Consider the following 24,594-nt stretch of genomic DNA (forward strand, 5'->3'; position numbering starts at 1 on the left):
ACTCGTCAAATTACGTCAAGTTATGCATTTCACTACCTCGATTTCAGTAATATCATCCAGTGAGCCGGTCACGATAGTTATTTGTAAATCTTGAACTTTGCAATCCAGAAGCAAATTATGCCTTTCCAATCTTTTCTGTTCTAGCAAACTTTCTATCACCATAGATTCCTTCTGTCGCTTTCCAATATCCCTATAGAAAGCAAAAATTTGACTATTTAAAAGCTTTCTCTCCAGATAGATATTACAAAATGGCAATAGTTCAATATTCACCCCAAGCATTATTCCTGTTTCCTTATAATTGGCACACCAAAAAAAATCACTCTTCTTATTTTTTATATTTACGTATGTGCAAATGTCAACCTTTACCATTATGGTGAGAAACATTAAAGTGAATTTTAGTATGCTGTATTTCAGGAAAGCCCAAATGCACAGAATACAGATATCTACATATTTAAAAATTTGAAATGGATTTCTTTAAATCCGAATTGTGAGTTTAACCAAGTGCAGCAATATAGAAAAGAAGGACAAACTCCCAAAGTCCACAAAAACCCAGACACACCCGGAAGTTTCCTCACGTAGGCAGTATTTTATTAACGGACAGTGCACAGCAGCACTTACTTGAGCCCTTTTCAAACTTAAAGGGACACTTTAGTCACCAAAATTACTTTAGCTTAATGAAGCTGTTTTGGTGTATATATCATGCCCCTGCAATCTCAATGCTTGATTCTCTGCCTTTATGGGCATGATCTTTTTGCTGACCACTCAGAAACAAACAGGAAATAGATGTCAGTCAATCGGCATTCTCTCATATACACTGAACAAAATTTTAAACGCAACACTTTTGTTTTTGCCCCCATTTTTCTCAAATATTGTTCACAAATCTGTCTAAATCTGTGTTAGTGAGCACTTCTCCTTTGCCGCGATAATCCATCCACCTCACAGGTATGGCATATCAAGATGCTGATTAGACAGCATGATTATTGCACAGGTGTGCCCTAGGCTAGCCACAATAAAATATTAGGTAAGCTAGGTAAGCGGCGTGTTGCAGCCAAAAAAAATTGAATAAAGCCAATGTAATGTAAAGCTGCAGATTGGTTACAATGCCTTTGAGACCGTATGGTAGCCCAGGAATGAAAATTACCCCCATGACGGCATACTATTTGCAACAGTAGACAGCCCAAGGTATTGCAAATGGGGTATGTCCAGTCTTTTTTAGAAGCCACTTAGTCACACACACTGGCCAAAATTGGCGCTCAAATTAGCTTTTTGCATTTTTTACACACAAACAAATATTAACACTAAGTTTGGCCAGTGTTTGTGACCAAGTGGCTACTAAAAAAGACTGGACATACCCCATTTGCAATACCTTGGGTTGTCTACTTTTGCAAATGGTATGCCATCCTGGGGGTAATTCTCATTCCTGGGCTGCCATACGGTCTCAAAGGTAACGTAACCAATCTGGCGAATTTCAATGTGAAAAAAACTGAAAAATGTAACATGCTATATTTGACCCTTTCCAAAACACCATGAAACCTGTACATAGCGGGTACTGTTTTACACGTGAGACATTGCTGAATAGAAATATGTGTATTTTATTGCAGTAAAAGCAAACAGTATTATGACATTCACAGTTAAAATGTCATGTAGAACTAAAAAAAAATAACATTTCTTATTTTCTCCCATTTTTTAAATATTTTATTCATATTAAATTATGTTTCATAGCTAAATATTTGATGGTAAATGAAAGCCATGTTTCCCCTGAATACAATTATATATAATAAGTGTGGGTGCACTTAATATGAAAGATGTGAATTACGGTTGAACAGACATATAGTCAAATTCCATGTTTTGTTTACGCTCAGTCCTTAAGGGGTTGTATAGACCACATGTCCCACACTTGGGGGACTATGATAAATACATTTCAGCGTTAAGCATAGTCCTTTTATCATAATGTTTTAGGACCTTAATACACTTTATATACATTGATTTTTTTTTTAATGTATATAACATAAAGAAATGGAAAAAACACACCACAAGGCATTGACCCGGTTTTTAGAGGTGATATACTAGCTAAAAGTAGTCAGAATGGTCTGATCTAATAAAATTCATTCATGAAAAGTTAGAAAATAACATTTTGTTTTGAACCAATTGTTTCATTTTATATTCATAGTGTTTAGTTCAGTTTACAGCTTTTACAATCTCCATTACCTGTTCACGCTTAATATTTTTTTTCGTGTCTCATCGACCATTTTCTGGGCATCTGCAACTTCCGCTTTTTTGAAGGTAAAGGTATTTTTAAATTCCTGCAGCTGACGTAAACCTTCATCCACCAGAGCCATAGCACGTGCTTCCTCCTATTTTGGATTAATCTAAACGTTATATGCATTTTGAAAAAGACTGAAGTAATTTGGACCGTTCTCTCTATCCTGCATAGATGTTCTATTGTTCTGACCTATACACACTAATAGCTCTAGTTCAGCTTCATAAGCGATGTACAGTGCTCTCCATTAATATTGGTAAATATTAGCAAAATAGGCTGAGAAAAATTGATTTTGCTGTTTAACCTTTTGACATATTGTTCAGAAAATACACAAAAATACTCTGCTTTTATGGCATCATGGACTCTATCAAATATCAACAGATATTAAATTAACAGCTCACTACATCTACCAGAAAGCTTAAAATGGACCGTGGTTGAACCTTCCATCGAGACAATGATGCAAAACATACATCAAAATCAGCATTAAAATGGTTGACTGACCACAAAACCAGGGTTCTACCATGGCCCCTGACTTGAACCCAATAGAAAACCTGTATGGTGAACTGAACAGGACAGTCCACCAGCAGTGAATTCGAAATTTAAAAGGGTCTGGAAAGATTCTGTATGGAGAAATGGTCTCAGATCCCTTGTCATGTATTCTTTAACCTCATCTGGCATTATAGGAGAAGACTCAGAGCTGTTATCTTGGCAAAGATAGGCAGCACAAAATATGGACTAATTGGCTATAAGGGTGCCAATAATTGTCCCAAATACTTATTTATTTTTAATAAACATGTGTTGTGTTTGCAATTGTTTAATATCAATGAGAATTTTTTAAAACAAAAAGTTAAACAATAAAGATACATTTTTACAGTCTTCTTTGCTCATATTTACCAAGGGTGCCAATATTAGTGGAGGGCATAGTAAATGTGGATTACAGGTGTGTAGTGACACAGAGAGGCATCCCTTCTTCAAACCAAGTCATTCTGCTCTGCTACAGACTGAGGTTCAGCATACAATGCCTTATCTTCGCAGTTGTGGCAGAGGAACAGTGTCAAAGTTTTCTCTGTCTGCCATCAGATTTATAAGGAACCCTAAAGATGTGCAGATCAGCTACCACCCATGTAACTTCCATATAAAATATGGCTCAACACAGATATGGAAAATACCTGACACAGAGAATTCCTGCTCCTGTCACTCAGATGATATCTTTCAGTCAACCCTAATGGCCTAATGGTACGAAAACACATAGCTTGTGCCATTCATGCTATGGTTGCAGAGACAGATTTTCTGCTCCCCTTTCTTCCCACATCCTGACTGACAACCATGGGTCAATGCAATATGACATTATTTCCTCCTACCATTCGGACAGAATGCAATCTGGGAGACTAGGGGCAGAAAGGCCAACTCTGCTGCTGGAGTGTGCATGTGTTTGACAGTGTGCAGCTAATGGGGTATGTAAGTATTAGAGTGGCTTATTTGCAATGATTGTGCGTTTGGTTAATTAGGTACATGTAAGAGTGAGATTGGCTGATGGAGTATGTGTCACTTGTGAAAATATTGCCTGACTTTTCTCTTTTGGTCATGGCTAATAAAAGCTAATGGCATTTGTCAAACACTGAAATGAATGTATGAAAAGAGGTTCAACAACCATTGGAAAAAGTTACTAGTCAGGAAGGTAAAAGTTAATTGTTAAACCATTTTCAATTAAAGTAAAAGGAAAGCTGATTTTATTTTGCTATTGCTAATTTTCTTAGTTGTCACAGACAGTTGGCTAGTGAAAATTCAGGCCTGTCCATATATTTACAACAGTGAATGATCACAATTTTGGCACCCATTAAGAATGGTAAAGCTGAAGTGATAAATTCAAAACAGCATGTGGCATTGATAAAAGGCCAGCATCCTTACACTGCCATTGGCCGTTTTCAATGATGCCTCTGGTGTTATGGTATATTTACTGTTAAGGTGGTATCCTTCGAGTTGGTAATTAACCCAATCCAGCCATTCTTTGTTTACACTCCATGTGTAATAGAAAGATTCCTGGCGACTTGAGGAGCTTGGACACACCTTTAAGTTTGAGACCATCGGATCTACAAGCCCTATTCCGGAAGATGTATCGGTTAGACTGAGTGCTGGATCTTTCTTGGCCTGTAAGGCGTTTATGCTGTTTTTGCACAGTCATATTTCTGTGCATTTATGTTTGTGAGTGTTCTTTTACCCACTTTGATTGTGTGTTATTTGAATACATTTGTTGTGCCATAATTTCTCTTTGTTTTTTTCTCCCCTGTATATGTCCTTTTTGATTGTTTTGCGGTATGTATTAATCAAACAGGGGATTTGGTGGCCTCTGCTATCGTGTGCATTTCTTATGGCATGCACTTCTATTCTCTGCCAGCATTTATAAAGTTCTTACCTATGTGGTTTTTGGTCTTATGCTCCTTTATGAATAGAGCTGTTATAGTCACACAAAATAAAGCCCTGCACTTAAACTCCCACAACAGCTTCAATACATAAAACAAAACAATGCACACAGTAAAGGGATGGTACACATGTAACTGTTTTCCTGAGCTGTAATAGTGTTGCACTCATGTTAAGTGTAATGCTTTGGGGTATTTATCCAAGAGTACACAGCCTTATGTCTTGTTAAGCAATCTGAATAGCTCAAAAAATGACAATTAGTAAAGACTGTGTTCCTGTGGTTGTTCAGTTTACTGCACAAATTCCTACTTTTTTTAGCTTGGATATTTCTTCTTGTTCTACACGCAATGTCTCTTCTAGCTTTTCCACCTTCCTTCCTTCCTTTTCAAGTTGTCCACGGCTGTATTCCAGCTGAATTCCTAAACGAGTCTTCTGATTTTCAAACTCCGATCTAAAATAGATAATTAATAAAATAGATAATAAATAGAAAGTGAAGAATTCCTTGACAATGGGAACATTGTGCATAGTGGCATTGAAGGATCACTATTTGGCACACAGAACACTCAATTAAGTGGTCTGGAAGCAGTTGCCCTGTCGTTTTCGTCTTGCAAAATAAGCAACTGCTGTTTCGTAGATACACTGCAGGGCTAACCCTCCTGAAGTGGGCGTCTCCCTGACAGTCAAAAGAGGGTGCCTGTGCTCATATGACCAAGTCAGACATTCTACATCCTCACTAACTGCTTTAGGGCCTTGAAAGTCCTCCATTGCTTATCATAGGGAAGCACTGGATTAAATACTTCGCTAGGAGAAGCATTTGACTGGGTGAGCCTGCCGCTTGCTGCACATGCACTTCTCGTCCAAAAATGTTCCACTATGAGAAGCTTTGGATTGGATGAGAAGACGAAGAGGAGAAAACCTCCAGGCAAACGGCACGAGAAACTGAATGAACAGCAGCTTGAAGTGAGTCTTGGTGCTGAAAAAAAGAGTAAGTTAAACAAAAAAAAAAAGCAGAACACTTTAGCATTATAAATACATACTTATATTCCTAATGCTGTAGTGCTCCTAATGTGGAGGATGCTGTAATTTGGGGGACCTGATTCAGGCATTCTCTGAGGTGATCTATGTCAGTGGGAGGTGATACTGCTCAGTGTAGTGGTTATGGTAAAAAAGGGCCACCATCCCCCAACTCCTAAAAGTGGTTTGAAAAAAAAAAAAAAAAAAACAAGCTCTCAGAGACACCTAGAGAACTCCCCTTCACCAGCAGCATTGATAATGCAGAATTTACACATCATTAACATGTTATTTCAACCAACCTGGAGAGCAGAGTACTGGGAGTAGGTTGGCAGACCATGCGACAGATGTCAAAGTGCCCTGACCAGGGGAGGTCTGGCAATTAAAGCAACTTCCCACTGGGATGCCAGCACACAGGGATAGTGGGCTACAGATTGGTACCATTCTCCTGCTGATAAAATCTGAAGGTGGAGCGCTGGAATGTCTGTTGACAGAGTACTGAAAGACTGGGATATCACACAGGAATTGTGTTGGGTCTTTGCTATTCCAGACCCTCCCCGGGACTTGTATTGCCCGCCTTAATATGGAGCGGATTGCTGTTGTACCCATTTTAAACAACATAAAAGGCATATCAGGAAATAGAGTCTTCTTTAATTATACTGTATGAAATGTCCAGGGTATGTCCAAAATAAACATATAATAGAGAAGGTGAAGCGTTATTTTCAAATGTTTGTGTAAGGAATAAAGAACCTAAAAAATACTTATATTACCTTGTGGTTTATCAATAGGATGTTCTCCATGTTTTACAATGCGTTCATGTAAAAAATAAAACCAAACGACATATAGTGTAGATGGTCTAGAAAATATTATATGAAATATGATTGTTACACACACACACACTCACATTTACTAAAGCTTTTAACCCCTTAAGGACCAAACTTCTGGAATAAAAGGGAATCATGACATGTCACACGTCATGTGTCCTTAAGGGGTTAAACCACGCTAGTATATTTAGCTTATGTGACTCATATAGGTTGTCACTCACCTCTCCCATATGCAATAATTCCACTCTCCACCATTCAATGACCAGCAATTTTATTTAACTCCAATAAAAATGAATACAATAGAATGTTTTCTGTAGGATTTAAACCATCTGCACTATATGTGCTTTGATTTTATATTTTACATGTACGTAGTGTGGAACATGAATATCTTTAAAAAAACAAACACAAGGCAATATTATTTGGGGTTCCTTATTCCTTACACAAATATTTGAAAATAATGCTCCACTTTTTCTGTTATATATTTGTTTGTTTTCTGTGCATGGTGTGTTGAACACACATGGGTGAACGGCACTAAGAGTCCTGTTAAAGGGGCTCCAGTTCTCCCAGCCAGGTATTCTGAGCTGATGACCAAGTTGTTGTGTGTTCCAAACAGTCACTTTGGCGGATGGCTTTGTTTGATGAAATGTGATCGTTCACTGGTTGTAGTTAAAAGTGCAAGGGTTCACCTAAGATGTTTCGTGGATTAAAGATCCACTTTCAGAGGCTGGATCTCTAATGAATGAAACATGTTAGGCGAGTCCTCCCAGCCATTTAGCTTGAACTACACAGCTGGGAGGACTGAAGCCCCCATCCCACACAGCCATCCCAGAGACCAGGAGATAGGGTTTTATTCCCCATTTGGCTTTTAACCCATTGTGAAATGTGAGTGTTTTTTTTTATGTTGTCAAATAAAGTGTCTAATCATACAGAAAGCAAAAAAACCTTTATATTTTTAGGTATCCTGAGGCCACCAAGAGGATAATTTTATTACTACATTTGCTCAATTCTTTAAAAGTTATTCAGACATCCAGTGTAACTGGAAGGTATGCTAAGGACACCTAGTGAATATTTATACCATTACCCTTGACTAGATCATAGGTTATTTGTACTTACCTGTAAAATTACATTTTAAGTACGATATAATTTTAGCAAACATGTTTGGGCTCAGCATACATTTACCCCATGGCTGCTTAGTTGTTGCAACAGCACCAAATTCGGGTGTGCTATATTTTGGACTTCATTTGGACCTTTATGGGACTTGGATTAGAACACGTATGGTCTTATCTACCCTAGTTCATATATTGTTTTTTAATTTATTCTTGTTTGGTGTTTTAGACTATATCCCATTCAGCAGCTTTAACACCTAGGTATTTTACTATGTTTACATTATCTGTTTTTATCACATATTGCATTAGAGCCTTTCCTTTCCTTTCTCCCTGCCTTCTCTCGTATTGCATTTTATATCCTAAATAGTAGCTCCTGGTCCCCCAACTATTTTATTTAGTGTTTCTTTAGTTTAGTTTCTTATGGAGGACTGGTGAATCCTGATCCAGCTGAGCATTATTTAGCATCTCATTTCACACTTCCTCCAATTATCAGGATAGCACACCCAATCCTTACTACTGTCCCAAATACATGTTACATTTCTCTGAAGGTAGAGTAGACATATAAGGTAGAGGACTTCTGTGTTATGTAGGAATGTATTTATGTCAATTAACAATGTGGCTGCAAAATATATCCATTAAATTATATTGTTTGTGATGACAATCACAAGCTATAATTTTTCGAACACCTGTGTATTAGGGACCACTTCAGCAACATTTTTTTTATTTTTTATAAATTATTCTATGGTGTAAAACAGGTTGTAAAATGTATGGTTAAGTAATGCCTATTTAATAATGGTTTGTCAAATAATACATTCACTCATTATGTTTAACACATAAATCACACATACAGTTGTAATCAAAATTATTCAGTCCACATTGAAAATCAGGTTTATTGTCAAAATTTACAGACTTCCAGATGTTGTGTAACCACTGTTCCTTCGACTTTGAACTTGCAAGCTATGCTTCCAATGGTGTCTCTAGGATCTTTTTTGTATCCTATTCCTTGTTTGTGAAGGGTGACGATCTCTTCTCTTAACTTTGTGGACCATTCTTATGACTTAGCCATATTTCTAACATGCAGTCAAACGTGACACTCAACTAGTCCAGTTCAGGTATTTCAAGTGTTCCAGCTAAAGCACACCTTGTGCAACTAAAGGAGCCCTTGATTAGTTGCATTACACCTGTTTTTCATATTTGAGCTGTTATGAGGGATTCTATTCAGGGGTGGAATAATTTTGAGACTTGAGAAGTCATTACAAGTTGCATTTTCAGTTGAATTTAGGGAATCCACTTGAAGCATTCATTGTGTTTAACGGTTTCATTTGCTTTTGTTTGATGTGTTCATTGCATACAGCTGAAAGTCTTTCAATTTTGACACTAAACTTTATTTTCAAAGGGTGTTGAATAATTTGATTACAACTATATTACATTCTCAAACAGAAGAACCTTTTCTTTTCTGCCTCTTGCTGTTGCTTTATGTGTTCTTCCTCATATTCCCGGATGTTGGACACTCCAATCTCTTCACAAAAATCCTTGAACACTTTGTCCTCCACCTAGATATGACATTACAATACTTAATGGTAGAAATCTGCTAGGAAGCACTCCTAGCCCTTGAGGAATGCACCACGGCAATGAAGATGAACTGCATTCACATAGAAGCATATATGATATTGGAAAAAAATAAATTATGAATAAAAAAATAAGATTACTTTTAGAGACTTGACACAATGAACAACGCAGTAGCAAAGCGCATGGACCAAAAAGAACAAATCCTATACTACTTTACATTGTTGATGGACAAATTGCCATGGTAAGAATAAACAGGCCCAATCAAATTTAGTTTCCAGGTCAGAGGACATTGAGAGTGTTAAAGGCAGTAAACCTCATAGGCTTAAAGGAAGACACAATACTCTACTAATGCTAATGGCATGGATAAGAGAAACGTCAGAAAAACCCTGTTTATCTTGGAAAAGAAAACTCCAGTGTTTGAAATATGGAAGGTGTTTTCCAGTCCCTGAAAGGCAAAAACCGAGTACCAAACAAACTAAAAATTCTGACAATATATATATATATATATCTCTTATTTCTGGAATGCAATATCAGAATTCCGATTGGCCTCTTCTTTCCTGCTGACTTGATTAATGGCTGAGATCAGGCAGCAGTAAAGCCAGTGAGTAGTATGTTGTGAGTGACAAAGGTGGAAGTACAGAAAGTGAAGTTAACATATATATACATGGAAAGGAAAAACTAACACTACAGATTTCTGCTAAAACTTACACATGAGAGAGACAATTTAAGAACACCATTACCAATGCTAAGAGACCTATATTTAAATTAGTGCTACACATTTGTTTCAAGTCTTCTCCTACCTTATTTATTTTATATATATATATATAACTTCACAAAAGGGTTTACAAATGTTTAATACTGGAGACATGGAAGGGTTTATGACAGCCTTGACATTTTTGGTTAGTAGGATTGGTCAAGCCTTTCATTCCAAGCACTCTCACCATGACTTTTCTCCACACAGCAATCCTTTCACAATCTACTTGCACTCTGATTTGCACATAGACTTGGAAATATCTTACAGAAATAATATGGGGAGAATTCACCCATTCCTGACACTGCTCTACTAAAAAAACAACACAAAAATTCCAAAACTAAAAACTTATATAACCACCTTGTTCATTTGTTCTTGAAGGTCTTCTAGTTTCCCTGTTCGGACATCAATCTCTTCATTCAGCATTGTAAGCTGAGAAGCAATGTTTGCCAAGTCACTTTCTAACCTTGATTTCTCCTAGGGGGAATTAAGAAGGACAGGGTATTGATTACATTTTGCTTTCTAAAACAGATATTTCCATAAACTTTATGCAACAATGGCCGATTTTGAAAAATTCACAAAACTCACCAAGTCACTAAATTTAGCAATTTGGATTTTGTTGCACTACAATTCAGAGTTTAGTTAATGTATCATATTTCAATAATGTATCATGTTTCAATAACACATGCTTTTACATTCTCCTGAGATGAGTAATGCCAGTACCAGATCACTAATACGTTTTGATATATGGTAACTGGAGATAAATACACATCGTTTTTTTACGATAAGCACTACATTACAACTGTATTGAGCTCCTTGTTGAAGATCACCTGGATGAGAATGCATTCACTAATGGAGTCACTGCTGATCCAAACTGTTAAGTGCAACCATCATCTTGATGAACAGGTAAGGAGTTGTATGAAGGCTGAAGAGTAAATCCAGAATGTGGAGGTATCACATCAATATCCCCTGCTGAATGGACTGCAGGGCAGATCTCAGGGACTCCTGCTTTACATACTGTGTGGGCTATGAGGCCCAGAAGTGGACAGAAGGATCTCTACTTTCTCTGATACCAATAAATAAACAGCCTGTCCCAGTTCAGACTTGTCATGATGACCACAAGTCCAGTCTAAGCACACAGTATCGGTGATGCTTCAGTGTTTTATTAACATATAGTAATCACTTTGTAGAGTGCACCAAGACAAAGATCTAATTAATTATGCAGTCTTTAGACCCATTCAATGATATCTCATTGTGCTGGAGAATGTATGGTAGAAGAATTTTTATTTACTTTAAAGTTGCCTCTCTTACTATTCTACTCCTCTGGACCAATTTTCTGGTCTCCTGTCTGATTGTGTGGATGATTCTAAATGGGTTGAGATGAATAACAATTTCTGTGTCCCAACATACAGTCTGCCAGCAGCATCAGAAAACGTAGGGCACATACACTAAAATAAGTGAGAGCCATACGTCTGCAGTAAACCTAAATATTACATGACAGCAGGCTTCATATTTTGTATATCTTTCTTCATTGAACACCACAGTAGCAAAGAAAAAACATAGAAACAAAGAACTAATCAAAAACAAGCAATGTGTATATGAGGTGAATGAAAGGGTTACTATATAATGCTATATTGACAAGCAAGAATTCTGCTAATCAAATATTTTGTACTTTTTTTTGGTCAAATCTAACTGAACTGAAAATTCTGTCTAGCAGCACTTTTTGTATTTAACAATTTCGATCATATGCCAAATATTGCAACTCCTTTTGTTTTTGTGTGTATCATTTCAAGATTAAGAAGCTTGTTTTCACATTCTGTTGCAATCCTAGAAAACAGTATTGTTGAACGTAATAAACCGAAGTTGTTATTTAGCGCACATGCGTGTTTGTAAGAATTATTGCTTCCCAGGCTCGAGGGTGTGACAATCGAATCTGAGTGGTAAGTTTTGGCTGCAGCAAAGAAATATCTCCCCGATCGAGAATAGAAGCCCAAACAGTGATGCGGCCTAAAGCACCTCATCTTTCTATGCTGCTCCACACAAGGACAACTCAGAGTTTTTGTCTCTTCATAGTACTGTATTCTATGCACTCTTACAATATTACTATTACTGTGGTAGAGACTAAGGGTCTCTCTCTCTGGGTCCTTACTCCCTCTGCTACTGTACTTTGAGGCTCTTATCCCAGCTCTACCTATCCGTGGCTGCTTTCTCTCATTCCCGCCTGTTCTTCATGTGGTGTGTTGCGATCGCCTACTCCCTCCCATATCCATTTTACTACTGGGGGGCTCTGTTCTTTTTGACAGACAAATTGCTTATTCACTGTGGTTTGTAATCCTACCTATCTAGTTTTGATCTTTGTGTATGATGTGGTATAACAGTCGCGGCTGCCATCTTGGATTCTGCTTCCCGCAAGACCTGTTCCAACCATTTTGTTTCGTATGTGTGCTGTGTGTAGAAATTACAACCGATGTAGAGGACCCTCTGCTGCTGTTTCTGATGTCTGATTGCATTTAGATCAATATAAACCAATATTCCCTGCGTGTATGGCTTTGGGTGAGCCCTTTTTAAATTTAGATCGATATTAACCAATATTCCCTGCATGTATGGCTGTATGGTGAGCCCTTTTTTAATTTGGGTTGTACTACATGTTTGCTAGTGCTGTATTTATTATTGGCAATCACATACTACCTGCTTTGTTATTGAAGGGACTATCCAGTGCCAGGGAAACAAACCAATTTTCCTGGCACTGCAGAATCCTGCAGTGACCCCCTCCCTCTATCCCATGTTCCTGAAGGGGTTAAAATCCTGTCAGTGACTTATCTGAATCCAGTGCCGATGTCCCTCGGCGCTGGGTCAGGCTCCGCCCACTCTCCTCCCTCGCCGATGTCAGCCTGCGGGGGAGACCTAATGCACATACGCAGCAATGGTCGCACGTGTGCATTAGACCTCCCCAAAGGAAAGCATGGGATTCCAGCGACGCTGGAGGTCTTCATGCATAGTGTAAGGACGTCCAGTGTTGTTTGAAACACTTTTCATGTTTTAAGAACCCGGAAGTTCCTCTAGTGGCTGTCTGATAGACAGTCACTAGAGGAGGATTTAACCCTGTAAGGTAATTACACTTGCAGGGTTAAGGGTGATGAGAGTTGGAACCCAGGCCACTCCAATGGGCAGAAGTGGTCTGGGTGCTTGGAGTGTCCCTTTAAGGTGAGCCCTCTTTACCATTGCCTGTTATCCAACAGATTTTTCATGTGTATTTAATAGCGTGTTTTTAGCCTCTTTCCGTTGAACATTTTCTTCCTGTTCTTGCTTAGTAGATTCATCTTAAGCCTCCAAAATGAATACTTTGACAGGCATTAATGTATATTCAGATATCATTGACATCATAAAAGAAGAAAAGAAAATCAATGTTAGGGCACATATGTGTCAGAAAACGTGTATTTACCATTGAGCAGTTGACAAGTTGTCTCTTCTTAATCACTTCAAGTTCACTCTGTGAATATTTGAGACGAGTCTGAGTTCCTTGGGACTGGGCTTGCAATTGCTTTACATCACTTTCCTTGCGCCTTAATTTTGTTAGATCCTAAGAGTGGAAAATATAGCAGGGTTACTCACTAAAAGTGAGAATTGTTGGCAGTTCAAATTTGAGACCATGGTAGCTGAACTGAAAGCAGAGTTTACTTGAAGAATTATTCCAGTTCAGCTATTTTGGATTTAAATTTGAAATCCTGACAATTCTCACTTTAGTAAATTTTCTGGATGGTTTAACAAATCAAGAAAAAAACAGAAAGAAAAAATCAACTGGATCCAGCCACAGAAGACACTTAAACAACATGGCCTGACTACCGATGGCCAGAGCAGGGAGGAAGTGACAGTCAATAAGCGCATATGAACAAACAAACAGTACAAGAAACGTAACTATAACCTATTTTAAATTGAGACTGGAGTGCAAATAATGCAAGATATATACCCATTTAAATATAAAATGTAGTAAGCGGAATATAAAGTGTGAAGGCAGTGCTATGAATGCTGTAGATGTTGACAGGATTGAATTATGTTTTTTTCCTTTACTTTATTTACACTTATCCAGGTGTTGGTCACCATAACCTTTCCACATGTGGCAACTATACAAGTTTTATTATTAAGAAGGTTAGGATTAAATTCACTATGCAGTAAACAGTGGTGTACTGAAATATGAATTGCAAAATTTAGGCCACACTGAAATTTGGAGAATTTTGGGGCTTAAAAATTGCATTTCAGTTTTCAGTTGACTAAACATCACTGTTTAGAGAATAAACTTTTATTCATCCTTATAGTAAAGGTTTGTTGCAGATGGGGGTTTAAGAATTTTTATTTGAAAGGTTATTTTCCAATTAAAATTAGGCTTCACCTCTTGTCATTACTGTTGGTAAAGTGTGCATGGTAAAATGTGTACAAGGCTTACTCTGAGCTCATTGATCAATGTATCTCTTTTCTCTTTCAATTCATGTATCTCTTTTTCATCCCAGCGTTTTGCTTTGAAGCGTAAATCGCTTGATCCTCCAGAAATAACGCCAGACTTTAAAAATAATGTTCCATCCAGTGCAACAGTCTGAAAAATTAAATGATATCATGCTTGTTGAAATGCTGATTTAATGAGCAAAATCAACTTTTTTTTGCAAACAAATATAATACACACACACACGTACGTATATATAATTTTATCACATGATAAAACTCCAGCAGCACAGATCAATCATAAAATAACCAATCAAAAACAAGGTAACATTCTCTATACAAAATCCTGACAGTCCAAACGACTCTTTTTTTCTTTGCTGCTCCTGCTGTGCACAGGTCAGAGTATTAGCTATCTGTGTTGTCTTTTTTTACATTGTGTGGGATTTCAGTTCTGTCATTTCTCACATTTTATGTTTCTTATAATTAATTTCTGTGCCATCGCTGAATTGACTCTGCCACGTGCTCTTGATGGGGCCTGCTGGCCAGCCCCCTGCCAAAAGACTATTTGCCCTTTAAAAACGTATGTGATTTGTGTACTTTTGTACTCCATAAAGAGAGACCAACTGTTGGCCCTAATTCCCTGGAACTGTTTTGGGCATAGGACCATGTGCACGGTCGGTCAAAATTATGATTTCCATGGAAATCCCGAACCCATGAACCGATCTAGGTGATTTTTGGATATGTTGGTTCCCTAGATCGGGCCTATCAGAAGATATGACTTTTGTGGGGTTTCCTTGTGTTTTAGGGGTACTTTTGTTGTATTGCATGTTTTTCTGTGCTTGGAGATAATTGGATTAGATAATTGCTTGGAGATAATAGGATCCCTCACCATATTTTGTGGTGGACTCGGATGCAATCCTCTAGGGCTGTGGAGTGCATTGTGTGGACTCATCCACAAAGGGACTGTGGCTAGACAAGAAGACCGATTTACATATCAACCTCCTGGAACGGATTGCAGACTCCTTTGATATTCGCAGTCTAGCCCATGAAATGTCCAATTGTTGCATCCTGGTTACGCATGGACAACGTCTCAGCAGCCCACTATTTAAACCGGGGCCGGCTTTCAAGCACTGTCGAAAGCGACCAAAGACATACAAAGTACCTTCCTTTAATTTCCAACTTCCTAGCAGATTGGTAGTCTTGTCATTGGCGGGATGGAAGCAACTGGCGGCTTCACAAGCTTCCACAAGCTATTTGACTGCAGGGTCAACCTTTTTGCCTCCTGGACCAACCGTCAACTTTCAAGGTTTTTCAGCTGGCTCTCAATTCCAGAACCCGAGGAAGTGGATGCCGCCCGTAGGGGTGTATGCAGTCTCACCGTTCTCAATGCTGGCGAGGGTTCTGTACCAAATTCATGTTCAGAGGATTTCTCTCTATTTCTTCCATCCTCTCCTTCTGCCATCGTTCTCGCTTCCTCTGTCCGATCCCCGTGGAGAACCCCATCCCCTCGTCCCTCAAGAACGACTGGACCTTGTGGTCTAGACGATTTCAGGGGATCTTGGTCTGTCGACGGCCTATTGCAGACCACTAAGGACCTGTTATGGGACTCATGGGTGAAAGGCACTAGACAAAGTTACCTCTCTGCCTGGAACAAATGGACTAGTTTGTATTTGGATAGGGACTCCGATCCCTTTACGGCCCCTATACCTATTATCTTTAATTACTTGTCTCATTTGTTTTCTTCAGATAAATACTTTGTCTGGTCTCCTTTCTACGGGTGGCAGACGTTCGAGCTTTCGACGTGGACAGTTTCTCTTTCACAGCAGAGGGGGTATCTTTTTCGGTTTCGCGGACTACAAAGACAAATTCATCATCCGTCTTCTGCCTCTTTTTTCTTACAGCTCCGCAACTTTGCACGGTAAAGGTATTGCTAAGTTATATGCTGTTCACCAGATGGACCACTTCTCCTTTCTTATGTCAAGCTACACAAGCCTGTATCTACCACTACTCTAGCGAGATGGGTTCGCTGGCTTCTGACCTTGGTCGGTGTTGAATCATGTTTCAGCACTCATTCCGTGCGTGGAGCTGCTGCGTTGCAAGCTTTTTGGACAGGCGCATCTTTAACGGAGTGTACTTATAATCTTAATGACAGAGGCGAGTATTTTCCCTCCCTTCTCATTCCAACCCTTCTGTACTGTTGATGATATTCTATTCTGTTTCTTTTATGTGTTTCAGAATTGGATATTATACATATCTGATTTTTATGTAACTCATGGTTAGTCTTGTTATGTTCCTTAAATAATCTACTTTGCATGTAAGCATTGCTTAAAATTTTGCTTGTCGCTGTTATGTTGACATAATACCATTACCATTGCCTTTCATTTATTTCTGTTCTTTTCAGTTTGAACCTTGCCATCTTTTACCAGGTTTGGTGGTCTCTTCACTACACGCAGAGTCCTCTCTCTGGAACCTGTTGGAGTCATTGTCCAGTTCTTCCGTTTGTTTCCTGTTCCTGTTTTATTTTGTTCTGCTAAACTCACATCAAAGAAAGGAGGAGGAGTTTGGACTGTCAGGGTTTTATTTAGAGAATGTTACCTTATTTTTGATTGGTGGATTTTATGATTGATCTGTGCTGTTGGAGTTATGAGTAAAGAAAGTTTATGCAAAATACCTCCTCCTGTCATTACTAAAATTAAGATAAGTACACTTCATTAGCATAATCTACAATTATCATTTACAGAGCAGCAACACTTACTACTGCACCTTATCATTATACAATAGAGCAATTTTTTATTTTTTTTTAATTCTTTATTTTGTCTTGACATGACATGTTACATAAATTAACTTGCACGGATTAAACATGGGTTAGCATGGTTCAGACATGAGTTAACAGAGAGTAACGTGGACTTAACATAGTCATTCCACGGACATGCCATAGGGGTCCCTGGATTTATCTTGTGAACACGTTTTGTTGCGTTCGTTATTATGTTGCTGCTCCACATTAGCATACATAACTGTATCACTGGTCATTACGACCCAATTATTGTCTTGCTAGTGTTAGGTAAAGTTTGCGCCTTGCCCATGGCAAGTCACATGGTGTTGTGAAGGGCTATACAACCATTTCCCTCTTCCGAAGTGTCAGTTTTCCGTATGTCCCATGTGTCGGCTCCCGTGAATGCATTACGTTGGTCAAATATTTTGATATTGCCAAGTAGGCTTGGAGGAAAAGAAAGAGATAGTGAACAGATTGAAAAAGGGGATAGTGGGGAGGGGGGATCCGCTGCCGGTGCCGGTAAGTTGACAACGGGGTCAGGTTGAGTGTTAGTTACTCAGGTTGGAGTTTTCCCAGGGTTCCCAGATCTTTTGAAATGTTTTTTGGGTGCCCCTTATTCTAGCTGTCAGGTCGTCCATTAGGTGGACTTCTTTTATTCTGTTGATGACCCCTGCGATAGGCGGTGTGCCTGGCTTAAGCCAGTCTGAGGCTACGGCCCTGCTTGCTGCTAAGGTAATCTTATGGAGAAGCTTTTGTTCCTGCCTAGTCCAGCCGTCCAGAGTCCTACTTAAAAGGAATAGCCATGGGTCGAGGTCTGGTGCTCTGCCAAAGACCTGTGTCAGTACAATAGAGCTATTTAAAAACAAGTAATTGACAGGCACAAGTAATGTTGACAGATGCATGAGAGGAAGACGGTCTTGCTCAAACGAGCTTATACATACTCATGTAAATACATTACTGACATGCAGCTCTCTAAAGTTAAGAAACACTCCACACACACACACACACAACTTCAGCTTTTAATTGCAGTTTATAAAAGTTCTGATTTCTATTAGAAATTTTAATTTTATATTTAGGCAGAAGTGTCCCTTTAAGAGGAGACCTCAACCTTTAAAACTGCTAAAAAGAACAACTATTCTTAGAAAGACAAAGACTAACAAATGTTTATTGCATATTACTATAAAAACAGGGCCACTTGTTTCAAATAAATAATAAAGCAATGTTAGGTATATCACACTGACACAGGAAGTGATCTGACTATAAAAGAGAGGCTGCTACTTACTTTTATTCTTTCTGGGCCATCAAATGCGACATGTCTGGCTTCCACTACTGTCTCGCAGACCAACCCATTACTACACACAAACTGAATCACTTTCTTCAGAGAGGGGCTAGGAGTTTGGATTACATCAATCATCATTTTGGCTCCTTTTATTTCCCTGAGCTTTTCATTTATTGGTTTTACCTGAAAGTGTTAACAAAAACGTTAATATACCTTATACAGAAATAATACAGAGTCAGTTTACAACTTTCAAATAGTCTATTGTCACCTACCTATGAGCCTAGTATACCTCTAGTGGGGCTATAGGCATTACAATTTAGGTGCTTATCACTTTTCATCAAATCCATTCCATGTTCTCCCTGCAGTAACTGATACCTTTCTAGAAATGTGGCTAAGACCCTCAATGTAATGACAGATTGAAGTTTCCTCCTCTCATGTTAATTTTTATTAAAGAGACACTATAGCATTGGGAATACAAATGTATATTCCTGACACTATAGTTTTGAAAGCATAATTTAGGTCCTCGGCCCCCCTCTCCTAAGTTTAAAAAGGTAGTTTACTCTCCTTTTTTCCAGCGCTGCACTGTTCTCGTTGAGGTGGCTCAAATCCTGCCTTTTTCAAAATTGATCTCAGCCAATCCAATTCTTTTCCATAGGAATCTCATCATAGAGATGCATTGTATCAGTACATCTCTATGAGGAGCATTCAGCGTCTCCATGCAGAGCGTGGAGACTCTAAACGTCAGTAGTGCACACTGTGCAGCACTGATACAGGAAGCACCTCCAGTGGCTGGCTGGGTGACTGCCACTAGAGTTGTTCCTAGGCAGTAAATATAAGCAGAGCCTTTTCTCTGAATTTTTGGGAATTTCCAAATTAAGGCTAAAGTAGCCTCACTAGAAGCATAATATTTTTTCCCCTTTGGCTGTTTTAGCCATAAATTTGAAATTCACTATACATTCCCAACAATTCTCACTTTAGTGAATAACCCAGAAATAATCTCTAAAAATTGGTTTCAGGATTTGTTATGCCACATAAACACAAAAGCATGTATCCTTCATGCACTGATTTACAAATCAAAAAGATTGCTTATCACATTCTCATACTGGTGTACAACTGAAATGAGTATTTCTATTTCTACATTATGAGTAAATAATTTGGGGAAAAAAAAAAGCATATGAATCAATTTTCAAAATCAGTTAGGCCTAGCTCTTTAATATCTTACTGGGAACCATGGGGCAGAAATGAAGAAAAACTACAGAGAAGAAAATGTAACCCCTTAAGAACACATGACATGTGGGACATGTCATGATTCCATTTTATTCCAGAAGTTTGGTCCTTAAGGGGTTAAAGTAACACTTTAACATAACCACTTTCTATGTTTCTGTAGACTAGTCATTATATTGAAAAAACTGTCAAAACAAAAAGAAAACGTATGCGTTTGTTAGTTAAATGGAAGAATTGACGCTTAGTATTTTATGCATAGTCAAAACAATAAAAAACCAAATAAAACAATAAAAATAACAAAATAATGTTCATAGCTCTAAAAAGGTTTCAAATATCTTATTAGTCACAACATCCTTTAATACACTGTCATTCACCGTGAAATGTACTGTAAAATATCACAATGATAAAGTTCTACTTAGTATTATTATTTATCTAGCGCCAGCAAATTCCGTAGCGCTGTACAATGGAGTAATAAGGGAATTACATAATACATTAAAGTTCAGTCATTTTCCAGCAGATTAAAGTCAGAATGCCATGTGAAGATTGCATGTATGAGAATCAATACTTACATCCAAGTAATCCAAGGACAGAAAGGTCTCTGGCTCGGCTCTTTCTTCCTTAAGGAATCTGATGCAATCTCTAGCCACTTTCTCCGTAGACACAACAATGGCATTCATGTATCTGCCGAAGACTTTGGTAACAGCCAAATGATACTTTTTATGAATCGGATGACAGAGCTCAAATAACCTGCCAAACTAAAACAAAGAACACAAAATGTCTCTAAGATTCACTAAGCAGAACACATTCTATGATTCCATTACACTATTCACAATGGAAGCTGCATAAATAAGCCTTGGAACTCTAATAAATCAGCTAGGATTAAATTATTTACCACAGAATCAGGGTACATTCTTTTCATGCTCTCTAAAATCTCTGCTCTCATCCTTTGTCGACTTCCTTCATGAAACTCTATGTGTGCATTCTGCAGTTCTCCAACTATGTCTTTCAGTTCATCATTAACCTCCTGCATTCTGAGTTTTCCTGCCTCAATTTCGTTCACAAGTTGCACCTCCTGGTTTCTGTGTTCTTCCAGAGATTTACTTTACCCAAAATTAAAAGTTATGTCAGTAACATAAATAAAGAGGATGTTGAATAATTACTGGTGCAGTGACTATGACATTCTGTATTTCTATCTTTCTACCTGTATGTTTATTATAAGAATATCCTTTTAACTTTAGTTTTATTTGTTATAAATTGTCTTAATGAAGGTGACATGCAGAATAAAGGTCAGACCATCCATAAACACAAACAGGAAAGGGGGTCAGACAGCGCTGCATGGCCTAGCCAAATCTGCCATCAGATATTACTGTAGGTGAAAGTTTAGGATCCAGTAAACATCAGTCAGTGTGGTTTAATATAAGAACAGTGACTGAGTCACACCACACAAAAACAAAAGTTTTAGACTTTAGAAAAACAGACATTTCTAAAATTAGAATATGTGTAAAGGAGTCATTATCAGACTGGAGCAATTTAAAAGGAGTCCAATAGAAACTGGGTTATTTAAAAATTGCACTGCTGAAGGCAACAGAAAATGGCACAGGCTTGTCAGTACAAGCAAAAAAAATAAAGAAACCACAGTGGTACTCTGCAGATGTGGCCAAAATAGTAAAGAAACTAAAAAGTTGGCATTTAGTAATTATAAAAAAAACCAGAGCGAGGAAGACAGAATGATCTATAAGATTAGGCAGAAAGAGGCAAGTTATAAGAGCTTCCAAATCACACACTGAAGAGAAAATAGCAGTTAGTAAAAAAGGGGAACAAAACATTTCTTAGGTACATAAATGAGAAAAGGAAAGTAAAATAAGGATTAGTTCGATTAAAAACAAAAGAAGGAAGATATGTAGAAGAGGATAAAGGTCTAGCTGACTGCCTCAATGAATAGTTCAGTATTGACAAATGAAAATGAAGGTTTAGGAAAAAGGACAAATGAGTAATTTGTTACATGTGAGTTTACAATTGAAGATGTTCTATTTCAACTGTCAAAAGTAAAGACAAATAAGTGGAATGCACCCAAAGAACTAGCAAAACCATTAATGTATTTATTTACCAATCATTGTTAACAGGAGTAGTCCCAGAAGATTGGAAGTTAGCGAATGTTGTGTCCATTCACAAGAAAGGTAGTAGGGAGGAGTCAGGCAACTATAGGCCAGTAAGCCTTACTTCAGTAGTGGAGAAAGTAATGGAAACCATGTTAAAGGATAGGATTGTTAAACTTCTAAAATCATATGGATTTTAAGATCAGAGACAACATGGGTTTACTTCAGGGAGATCATGCCAAACTAACCTTATTGATTTTTTTGATTGGGTAACTAAAATAATAGATCAGGGTGGTGCAGTAGACATTGCTTTCCTAGATTTCAGTAAGGCTTTTGACACTGTTGCACATATAAGGCTTATCAATAAACTGCAATCTTTGAGTTTGGATTGTTGAATGGGTAAGGCAGTGGCTGAGTGACAGGCAACAGAGGGTTGTAGTCAATGGAGTATATTTGAAGCATGGGCTTGTCACCAGTAGGGTTCCTCAGGAATCTGTTCTTGGACCCATTCTCTTTAAAAAATGTATTAGTGATATTGCAGAAAGTCTTGATGGTAAGGTATGTCTTTTTGCTGATGATACTAAGATATGTAACAGGGTTGATGATCCAGGAGAGATAAGTCAAATGGCAAATGATTTAGGTAAACTAGAAAAATGGTCAGTTGTGGCAACTGACATTTAATGTGGATACGTGCAAGATCATGCATCTTGGACGTAAAAAGCCAAGGGCAGAGTACAGAATATTTCATAGAGTCCTAACTTTAACCCCTGAGGAAAGGGATTTAGGGGTGATTATTACTGATGACTTAAAGGTAGGCAGACAATGTAATAGAGAAGCAGAAAATGCTAGCAGAATGCTTGGTTGTATAGGGAGATGTATTAGCAGTAGAAAGAGGGAAGTGCTCATGCCATTGTACAGAACACTGGTGAGACCTCACTTGGAGTATTGTACGCAGTACTGGAGACCATATCTCCAGAAGGATATTGATACTTTAGAGAGAGTTCAGAGAAGGGCTACTAAACTGGTTCATGGATTGCAGGATAAAACTTACCAGGAAAGGTTAAAGGAACTTAACATGTATAGCTTGGAGGAAAGACGAGATGGGGGGATTTGATAGAAACATTTAAATACATAAAGGGAATCAACACTGTAATGGAGGAAACTATATTTAATGGAAAATAAACTACTACAACAAGAGGACATAGTCTTAAATTAGAGGGGCAAAGGTTTAAAAATATCAGGAAGTATTACTTTACTAAGAGCGTAGTGGATGCATAGAATAGCCTTCCAGCTGAAGTGGTAGAGGTTAACACAGTAAAGGAGTTTAAGCATGCGTGGGATAGGGATAAGGCCAGAGACTAATGGAAGTATTTAGAAAATTGGGCAGACTAGATGGGCCGAATGGTTCTTACCCGCCGTCACATTCTATGTTTCAAACAGTTTATTTGGTAATATAGAAAATAAGTAACATGGTTTCTAACATGTTTTGTAGTATCATGTTGTTGTGTCATTTCATGCAGGTGTAGAACAAGCAGTAATATGACATAGATATTATGAATTCATACTTTTATCCAAAAATAAAGTTTGAAAGACTCAAATGAAAAGACACGTTTGATCACTTAAATACCTGCAAAATTGTAAAGCCCGTCATAATATGTTGGTGCACTATAACAGATGACAAACAAGTCAAAATAGTGTAAATGATACAGACTCACAATGGACTAATGCTTGATAGATTGCCATAATGGTAGTTTGAAAGCAGGTGTAGGATTACATGACAGCAGCAACATATATAGTACATTACAGTATTCCTTGCTACAGACAGAATTATGTACATTACTTCAACGTCAGGCTGTTTTAACTCTACATACATGCACGTGCTTATGTAATCCTCCAACTTCTCCATCCGTTTTTTGAGTTCTTCAATCTGTTCCTCTATCTGTTTTTTGTTTGCCTATAGGATGGAGATAAAATGTAAAAACCCCACAAGACTGTAACTAGTTAATTCATTCTGACAGGTGCTAGTACTTTATTCGGTGACATTCAATCCAACCTATAAGGTATATAGAATACCTCTGTACTCAAATAATGTTACATAGTAACCTGTAATTCTTTCTGTCTCCTCTGATCAAACAACAGCTTCTCTTGATCTGCTCGATGTTCCCACTGCAGTTTCTCAAGCTGCTGCCCCAATACTGCACTTTTCTTCCTTGCCTCCTCCTTCAGAGATCTGTACTGGGCAAGCTGTAGGTGTAGGTGGCATAAAAGCACAAGCCAGATGTGAATTGGGTCAACTGTACAATGCAACCCCCCCCCCCCCCCCCCAGTATAAAATACCGTATGTAATCGGACACCTATTATTTAATTTAAAAAGATAAGCCCAAAGAAATAGTCAGAACGCAACAAGTACAAAAATAGTTTCATACATTTTGGTAACAAATGTATAGATAAAAAAATACAACCTGACAGCATGTATTTACTAAACTGGGAATTGACAGGGAATTTTTATAGTTTAGACTAAAATGTAGGAGCTAAGAACTAAATAAACAGCCGAGTTGGAAATAATCCAGTTACAATAGCCTAAACTTTGTTGTGCCCTTGTCAATTCTACACAATCACTTGTTTAGTAACTTAACCCTATCAGTTACCTTTTTATTTCTGATGTCACCAAGTCACCATCACATGCAAATTAATTAAAATATGACAGTTAATTTGCACGTCCAATTAGGTTAAACGGCTAATGAATTTAAACGGAAAGAACACACAAAACAAAATAAATATTACATATTCTTAAAAGATGGGTTATTCTTTAGAATACTTATTTTTCTTAAGAAGAAGCTGTCACGACA

The 24,594-nt window shown here is 37.9% G+C and overlaps 1 protein-coding gene across 1 annotated transcript in view; it reads right to left on the bottom strand.

Moving 5' to 3' along the window:
• The window catches only part of SMC1B (structural maintenance of chromosomes 1B), a 77,390-nt gene that overhangs the window by 20,676 nt on the left and 32,120 nt on the right, over nucleotides 1-24,594 (bottom strand). Inside the window, exons 7-18 of the mRNA XM_063445056.1 lie at nucleotides 23,849-23,989; nucleotides 23,617-23,699; nucleotides 20,542-20,749; nucleotides 20,219-20,404; nucleotides 18,429-18,608; nucleotides 14,381-14,527; nucleotides 13,382-13,519; nucleotides 10,300-10,416; nucleotides 9,066-9,172; nucleotides 4,988-5,129; nucleotides 2,209-2,354; nucleotides 37-190 (exon numbers count right to left, since the gene is read on the bottom strand). Of these exons, the coding sequence (XP_063301126.1) occupies nucleotides 37-190; nucleotides 2,209-2,354; nucleotides 4,988-5,129; nucleotides 9,066-9,172; nucleotides 10,300-10,416; nucleotides 13,382-13,519; nucleotides 14,381-14,527; nucleotides 18,429-18,608; nucleotides 20,219-20,404; nucleotides 20,542-20,749; nucleotides 23,617-23,699; nucleotides 23,849-23,989 (1,749 nt within the window). The remainder of the gene's footprint in view (nucleotides 1-36; nucleotides 191-2,208; nucleotides 2,355-4,987; nucleotides 5,130-9,065; nucleotides 9,173-10,299; nucleotides 10,417-13,381; nucleotides 13,520-14,380; nucleotides 14,528-18,428; nucleotides 18,609-20,218; nucleotides 20,405-20,541; nucleotides 20,750-23,616; nucleotides 23,700-23,848; nucleotides 23,990-24,594) is intronic.

Source organism: Pelobates fuscus, chromosome 3 (assembly GCF_036172605.1).
Source record: "Pelobates fuscus isolate aPelFus1 chromosome 3, aPelFus1.pri, whole genome shotgun sequence".
Taxonomy (NCBI): domain Eukaryota; kingdom Metazoa; phylum Chordata; class Amphibia; order Anura; family Pelobatidae; genus Pelobates; species Pelobates fuscus.